The following is an 8,202-nucleotide window of genomic DNA, read 5'->3' as shown; positions in this document are numbered from 1 at the left end:
ACAGTTCTACAAATTCATCATTAATCCACTTTCCAAAAGAATTTCAGTGTCAACAAGAGGTTGCTTGACTTGAGAACTTGCATTGAAATGTATCACTTGTTCTGTATTTGCACAAAGAATTTACACAAAACACTACAGTCATAGTGTGGTGAAGCTGAGACTGAAGCTGCCACACCTGAAGATGTCAATGTGTAACTAATCAATGTTTATACAGCCAAAAATATCTACAATGACCCTGGCAGAATATTCATCTCATAGCTGTAAAAATTCTGTCTTATAGGCTACCTAGAAATACTGCACATATGTTGATGGTACACTTTAAATGGTTGGAAGTCCCAGTTAAACACTACCATAGGTTCTGTGTATGTGTGTAAGTATGATCTGGCTATTCACTATCCCTGCTTAGAAAATCCAATTTTAATGTAATATAAATCCTGGCCTCATTCAAATGTGATAATTGCAGCATTAATTCTTTACTAGCACACACTCATACACACACAGATTCAGAGCTCTTTAGTTTAGATCTCTAATAGCATTAATAGATGTACGTCATTAATCTGCTGCCAGAAAAGGAAGAGTGACTCTCTGAGCAGCAGGATTTAAAGGGACCATTCACCCAAATAATTAAAACCCTAATTTCTCATGGCAGGATGCCTTTATTTATAAAGTATGGGCTAATCCCTGCATCCTCTCACCTAAGCATGTAAATGAGATGAAACTGGCTATGTTGTGATGTTAACTGGCCACTTCTGTTTGGCCTGTCTGGTGTCTGTCAGTAATGAGCTTGGCCTTTTACCCCTGGATTAAATGCCTTGTATAGGTGGCATGTGAGGTCTGGATGCCAGGTTAATTGCCAGCTACTGCTGAGAAGTATTCCATCATTTAGGCACTTTTTAAAATTAATTTTTAAAAAGAAAAAAATCATGGTGGGTTTTTTTCTTTTCATAGAAGAATATAAACCTGATTCCTGCAGTAACAGTGGCTATAGCCTTCTTTGTGAGTCATAGTGCCAGACGTGTGGGGTTCAGCACTTAATTATAGAGTTTCAAAGGTCATGACATTATTGTCCAATATAGCTCCATCTTATTAAGGCTGGCAGTCGTCCATGGCCTGATAATAACATCGCTGTCTGAGGAAGAGGAGGAACTAGCAGAGTAGTATGAGGTCAAGTGTGTTTGTGTGTGCACTTGAGTTTTGCTTTCTTTTCTTTTCAACCTATATGTGATTTTTGTGATAGTTAATACTCTCTCGTCTTTTGTTTGTCATATTAGATATTAGACATATGAGATTAATGAATATGACTTGGTTGGATTTGATTGCCAAGCAGTGATGGAGGAAGTATTCAGATCTTATACTTAATAAAAGAACAGATGCAAGGATGAAATTCCATTACAAGGAAAAGTACTGCATTCAAAGAAGAATGGAAGTATTATCAGCAAAATATAGCTAATGTATACAAAGTCAACATCCTAGTTCTTCACAAAAAATGGCTGATATTAAATTAGTTTAACTACTTCATAAACAGTTTTGAAGTAAAGTTAACCTACGGGTCAGTGCCACTCAAAAAGATCAAGATTTTGGGGGGGGGGGGGGCCTAAGATGGCTAAGATGGCGGGAAAGAAGTACCTAGATATTGAACTTAACTACTGTTCTTGAGTTAATGTCCTTAGTTACTTTCCACCACTGCTGACAAGCTTATATCTTTTCATGTTTTAAATGTTCATGCTTTCATGTTTTTGCTTTCTGCTTTCTACCACAGAGGCTGTAACACCACCAAAATGGTAAAGTACCAGTCAATAATACAACTCAGTTCATCAAGAGGATTTATTTTGTTTAGAATTCATGTACACGTAATGAATTTATAGTGCATATAAGTCAGTACAGTGCTATACATGCCATGAATATCTTGTAAGACCAACAGTTTAAAGACCAGCGGTTGGAGCGCCTGCTCTATTCCAAGATTCCCTGCAGAGGTGATATTCACTTCCTGAACTGTGGGACTGGAGAGGGGATCTTGATGTCCTGGCCCCTCTCCAACCTCTTCTCACATTCAGTCAGGTAGTTTACACCATCAACCACTAATTGTACCAGCTCGACCTGTGAATACATGGTAACTAGTGTTAAAAAAAATCACATGATCAATATGTCATAAATTCTAACACAGGTTCAGACTACATTTTAATCAGCAGTCATGCAAATGATCTACTGCAGCCCTGATAATGACCTAACACAATGTGTCACTGCAGCTCAGGAGTATGCAGGATTTTCTCTCAGGTTCAACGGACACAAAGAGGTGAAATCAGCTGGTTTGGTTGAAATAAACTGAGTATCATTTTATCTCAGCAATTTTTCTTAAATAAGTTGCACATGTAGTTATATACAGCTTTTAATGGGCGTTAAAAGCTGTCCATTATCGAGCCATTCATACTGTGCAGACAGTGAAGAAAGAGGAGGAAAGTTATTAAATTTAATATTGGTAAAATAAGATTACACATACTTCTGCTTGTTCTCTATCAAACACACAGCAGTTGTTAACCAGTGACCTTTGTTTATTTATAAGCTATTGTAAGCTGTCTTTAAGTTTAAATCCTCAGTGTTTCTGCTGATTGTTGTCTACTAGAGTACATGATGCCCATGTCATCAACACTAGCTAGCATCTAAATGGCTGTAATTACCCTAGAGATACAAAGAAGAGCTCAGGCCAGGAGGCAGTGGAAAGTTCAACCAACGAACAGCAGTTGCTGCTCCCTGAGTTTAGCCTTTCAGGCTTCTGCCTCCTCTAGTGAAACTGGAAGAAACCCCAGCTATAGCCCTGACCTTAACCATCTATGACCTTTAATAACATTTGATTGATAGTGCCTGTTGGTACATAGCCTAGGTGGAAGTACTGCATGAAAGGCTCAGTTCAGGAAGCAGAAGTCTTTTAACCTCAACTGGCACATCCCCGCCTGGATTACAGATTAAAGAACAGCAGGGGGTTCGGTTATTCACAGCCCACACCTGTTGGGATGTCTGCTCTCTCCGTCTGACTCTGTCTCCCTTTACCTGCTGCTCATTTCTACTTTTACTTTTGCTGCTGCCTTCCTCTTCAAGTGTTTACCTCTGACTTGCCCAGACGGTCAAGATTAGAGATGTCAAAGGTGTCTCCGGTGGCAGCTGTGTCAACACCTCCTGTGCCTCTCTTCTGTAGCCTCAGGTTTTCCAGGATCTTTTTGAAGCGAGGATCCTGGATCATAAAACATCACACACATTCAGTCATTTTCAGACATGAGAACCACAATATAGGAGGGAATGTGAATCTGTGTGTGTGTGTGTGTGTGTGTGCAGTCACAGTTGCTGGTGTGTTTCCTGCAATACCCTGCTGAGGAAGGGCAGGCGAATATGCACACCAGCCCTGAGCCCGGTGCCGAGGTTAGAGGGGCAGGTGAGGATATAGCCCAAACGCTCATTCCACATGAATTCCCAACCTCTTTCCTGAATTAACTGCTCCACCTATAAATTACAAGAAAAGACCATTTATATTTTTATTTTTGAAACACACATATAAAAGTTAGTTGTAATAGACCTTAGAAATAAAACACCCTGTTTCTTGATTTTGTGTTAATTCTCCTATATTTTGTTTTTATAGCTTTGTTTTGTGATGAATAAGTTAAATCTTTACAATACTCTAAGATAAACAGCATGAATTCCCAATAAAAGTAAAAGTAAAGATTGAGGTTATTTTAAAAATCAACACTGGACCATGGTGGTGCAGGAAGACATAGAGACATGTGTACCTGTTTGAGACCTCTGCAGAACCTTTCAAACACTCTCTTCATGTTTCCTCCTTTCTCCATGGATATGATCCTAGTGTGGTCCTCCTCATTGATCCAGATCAAGAAGTTTTTCTCGTTGTTATGCCTGACACAATAAGGACCGGCTGAATTAAACTCTGATTGCTGATACAATCAAATCATTGTTTTAAGCGAAGAAAAGGTATTTTTCAATCACATTCAGCAGAGGCATGAGAAAAGTCATTTTGAATTGGCAGAGGAGAATAAAATTTGATCAGTGCAGAACAGCTGTTTGAAAAGCGTGAAGATGATCATTTTTAGTTTGGATCTGGAGAAACTGCAAGTGCAAGTTTTGGGATACTACCAGTGAGCTAACAAGCACTAAATGTACAAGGAACACAGCATTTCCACATATATATGAATAAACATTTACACATAAATTGGGTGATTTGGTGATTTTAGGCCTTGCTACAATGAGGGCACAGAATTTTCTACATTATTTGTTCTTACCTAATGTTATTGAAAAACTGCATAATCTAATTCTACCATATAATCCACTCCAGTCATGTTGGTCCAACTGTATGATAGTGGAAATTAATAGTGTCAGGTATGAGATAGTATTCCCATATGCTTCTTTAATAACTACTCATATCTAACACATTGGTGAATATCATTAAGTAATACTTTGCTACCTTCCCGAAAGGAAGCAATTGAATGGAGATGGTCACAAATTCCGACCTGTCTTATTTGTGTTTATACTGATGTCTCTTTGAACTTAAAATGCAGTTGTTCCCCAACACTAACCAACCACTATTGATGGCTATGAAAGACAGAACAAACAAACTATGCAGTAACAGCTTTTGGAGGGTCTCTAAGCTAATACGTCTTTTAGACTAAGTTTCTCCTAGTCTTACCAGATCCCACGAGCATCAGGCCAATCTCTGGCCATCCCAGCTGCCGTGAGCAGAGGTGACACAGGTTTATCAAACAGGAAGTGTTCCTGATTGACCAGTAAAGGGACAGAGGAACCAGGGGGACATTAGATAGCAAAGGTCATCAAAAAAAAAAGTAACCAAACCTTGTCTCTGAGTGTGTGTGTGTGTGTGTGTGTGGGGGGGGGGGGGGGGGGGGGGTTTGCACTAACATCAATAAGTTGTTGCTGCTCTCTCTCAGACATTTCTCCCAGGCTGTAGTAGCGACCAGCCAGGTCTCCCTTCAGGCCGGACAGAGCTGTCACGACGACACGCTCCACCTCACGGCGCTCAGAGCGTGTGCATGCGGGAGGAAGACTCAGTCCACGGATGCTACGACCAGTGCGGACGCGAGATGACAACACATAGCGCTCATCAAACATTCCTGAGGTGATCTGAGAAGAAGAAGGTATTAGGTCACCATATGCAGGTGTGGATACAGAAATTTATGGATGGAAAAGACCATGAGAGCTAAGGCGTACCTTGGAGGCATCCAGGTCAGTGGGGTGCTTCATTGTGCGAGGGTCATAGCCATTGTGTCGGTCCTTGATAACAGGGTCAAAGAGCTCAGCAAATACCTGATTTTAAAAAAAAATATCAAACAGTCAACTCAGTTTTCCCCATTTCCAGATTAACTAAACAACAGCTCACTGTAAACATTAACTCCGACCTCATAGCTCTCCTCATCTCCAGCTACCATGCCCACGGTCTTGATGAAGGGGTGTCCAGGGTTGTCTACCCCAGTCTGGATGCACTGGTCCAGGGTCCAGTTGTTTGGGGTTGTCTTGTCCCTCAGATGTGCATAAATAGTTGGGGTCAGGGCTGATGCCATACAGTTGTTGTGCTTCCTCAGGTCAGGGAAATCAGCACTGTAGAAAGTTATCAACAGCTAACTTAGTGTATGGACAAACAAGTTTCATAGTGTCTCAGTTAATTCAAACATGATCAAACACATCATCATATATGAACTGCAGGTTTGGAAACCTCACTCTGCAGAAATAACACATGCTGAAATGTCTTGTTTTTTTAATTTACAATTGTAACTAATTGATGTGCTGCACTAATATCTTTGTTGGTGGAAGCAGTAATGTTGTAACTTTGCTGTGCAGTAGCTATGCAGGTGAAATACATGTACACTCACACACATGTACCTGGGTGGATAGGCCCTCTTCCTCTCAGCAGCAGCAGCACTGTCACTGAGGAGGTATCCAGATGCCAGTGTGCCAGCTCCGATGCTGGCCAACACCACTGCTGTGTTGCGACCAGACATCATGCGGGTGAAAGAGGTCGCCATGTTTATGTGATCTTGGTTATTACCTGATGAAAAGTCAAAGGGCAAAAGTTGCTTTATATCAAGCTCATATATGTTTAGCTATTCATCAAGGTACCATTACAAATTTCAGTCTACCATTGTACAGCATGATTTGTGTCAATTTTAGTCAGTGACAACAAATCAGATCACTGCTGTCTGGCAAATCACACCTTTAAATCTGGTCATATCTCATGGAAAAGTACTGTAACCACTGGATACCAAAATGTAAGTATCCATAATAGTTGGTTGTGGTATCACAGGGAGCTGTAAATGTCAGGATATTTGTTAATGTTTATTCACAGTACACTGTAGCATGCTGAGCTATTGGTTTGACCAAGCCTGAACTTTACAGCAGCATCCTGCCTGAATATCACAGATGGCTCTCGGAGGAAGCTGATAATTATGAATCAGATTGTTAAACCAGACAGCCCACAGGCACAGAGGATAGCAGAAAGACAATCTGTAGCCTATATGTATCCAAGCAGAATATTTTTTTTTTACAACTTCATAACATAACTGTGTGTGAATATGAAAACAGAGATTTATAGTAATCCAAGCCTTTGCAATGAACATTTTATGAATTGCAGTGATAAATACATATTTAGAGGTAGCAGTGGTTGTGGCTTTTGTATTTAAATTACCAATATTGCTGCACTAAATGCATTTAACCTTTTGTATGTGTTGATCTGTGGCCATTGTCATACATTAAGATATATTAACACACATCTTTACAGGTACATACTCAGGCTACTAATTGCATTAAGCTAGCAAATGCTTAAGTAACAGATATGCCTGCAGCTTGTGTGATGAGATTATTCTAGAAGCAGACAGAAGCCTTCTGATTGGTCGCTGTGGGAGAGTCACCAGCTCAGGTGATCAGATGATTTGTGATTGGATACTGAGAGAGATACTAATGAAATATATTATTATATATGTCAATTGCCCCTTCCAACATCAATCAGTCTGATAATGTCAATGAAATTTCAGAAGTGACAATGACATTAAGCAAAGAAGGACTGCAATGTAAATGAATATTAGAGCACTACTATGAGGTGCTTGTTGACTAATCTGAAGTGCCAGCCCAGAGTTGGCAGCAGCCCTGGCCTGTCAGCTGAGTTTACACAAGACAGAAAGGAAGAAAACTGAGACAGAGAGTCAGAGGGTGGTGAGGAGAAGTTGAATAAATAGCACTGGAAAAGATGAGAGAGAGTGAAAGGAAGTGAGGGGAAACTGAGTTTAAAGGGAGCTATGGGAAAAATATAGACAAGGTGTATATGTAGCAAGAAACTGCAGTTTTTCACAGTAAAAAGTGTAGTGTGGGGCAGTGTAAAATGGATTATAGGTCAGATTAAGGTCAGTGGGAGGGTTAAAGAGTATAAGGACAATTAAAAGGGAGTGAGTGGAAAAGGTGGGATTATAGGGATTCCCATCAGAGACTAGAAGATTAAATGAGGAGTGAAAGTAATTCCTGAAATGAGGAAAAACATACAACAAAGTCACATCTTATTTGTTACTTCTTCAAAAAGATTTTTCATTACTGATATTAAATATAAGATGAACTGTCAGTTTTAGGTGTAGGAGACACTGCTGGAGCTTTGATAAAGAGGAGAATGAAGAACAGTTGTTGACAGGTAGTTGGTTCCTGTTAATATCAGGCATATGAAGAGAACCTAATGCAGGCGGCTTGACAGTGTAAATGTTTGCCAAGGAGCAAGCACAAAACAAAAGGCTCTGTTAAAAAGGCAGCTGGTAAAAAGATTGTGTTGTGCACATACATGCTGCGAAAGAAAAGCTTAATTGCTATTATAGATCAATCAAAATGTATTAAATCTTAATTGGCTCTTCATGCATACTCCCACAATAATATGACTGCATGTAAATGTTTCTTTTTAAGAGGAAGGCTGATGCCCCTACTTTGATCACAAACATATATGGGTCAAATACGTCTATTTTTATAAAAGCCTCTGTACTATATACAGAAGCAGGAAGGAAATACATATACAGTAAAGACTGGCAAGAGAGAGGGAAGAAAACTTAGGAGGAGTCCATCACTCACCTGAGGATAGCTGAAGAGTGGAGGCAGCAGAGGGCTGGAGTGTGTGTCCTGCAGCTCAGTCCAGAGAGGCTCGATCTGCAGAGTGAGAGC

General features: G+C 40.1%; 1 protein-coding gene across 1 annotated transcript; it reads right to left on the bottom strand.

Moving 5' to 3' along the window:
- Positions 1 to 1,837: 1,837 nt before the first annotated feature.
- Positions 1,838 to 8,202, bottom strand: LOC108882011 (creatine kinase U-type, mitochondrial). Its single transcript, XM_018674229.2, has 10 exons — positions 8,113 to 8,202; positions 5,896 to 6,061; positions 5,415 to 5,613; positions 5,227 to 5,322; positions 4,918 to 5,139; positions 4,688 to 4,773; positions 3,777 to 3,900; positions 3,358 to 3,492; positions 3,101 to 3,226; positions 1,838 to 2,097 (listed from the first exon to the last, which is right to left on the bottom strand). The coding sequence occupies exons 2-10, from the start codon at positions 6,036 to 6,038 to the stop codon at positions 1,981 to 1,983; spliced, it is 1,248 nt and encodes a 415-aa protein (XP_018529745.1). The 5' UTR covers positions 6,039 to 6,061; positions 8,113 to 8,202; the 3' UTR covers positions 1,838 to 1,980.

Source organism: Lates calcarifer, linkage group LG13 (assembly GCF_001640805.2).
Source record: "Lates calcarifer isolate ASB-BC8 linkage group LG13, TLL_Latcal_v3, whole genome shotgun sequence".
NCBI lineage: Eukaryota > Metazoa > Chordata > Actinopteri > Centropomidae > Lates > Lates calcarifer.
The sequence above is the reverse complement of the archived record's forward strand: the minus strand, read 5'-3'. Positions and strand labels throughout refer to the sequence as shown.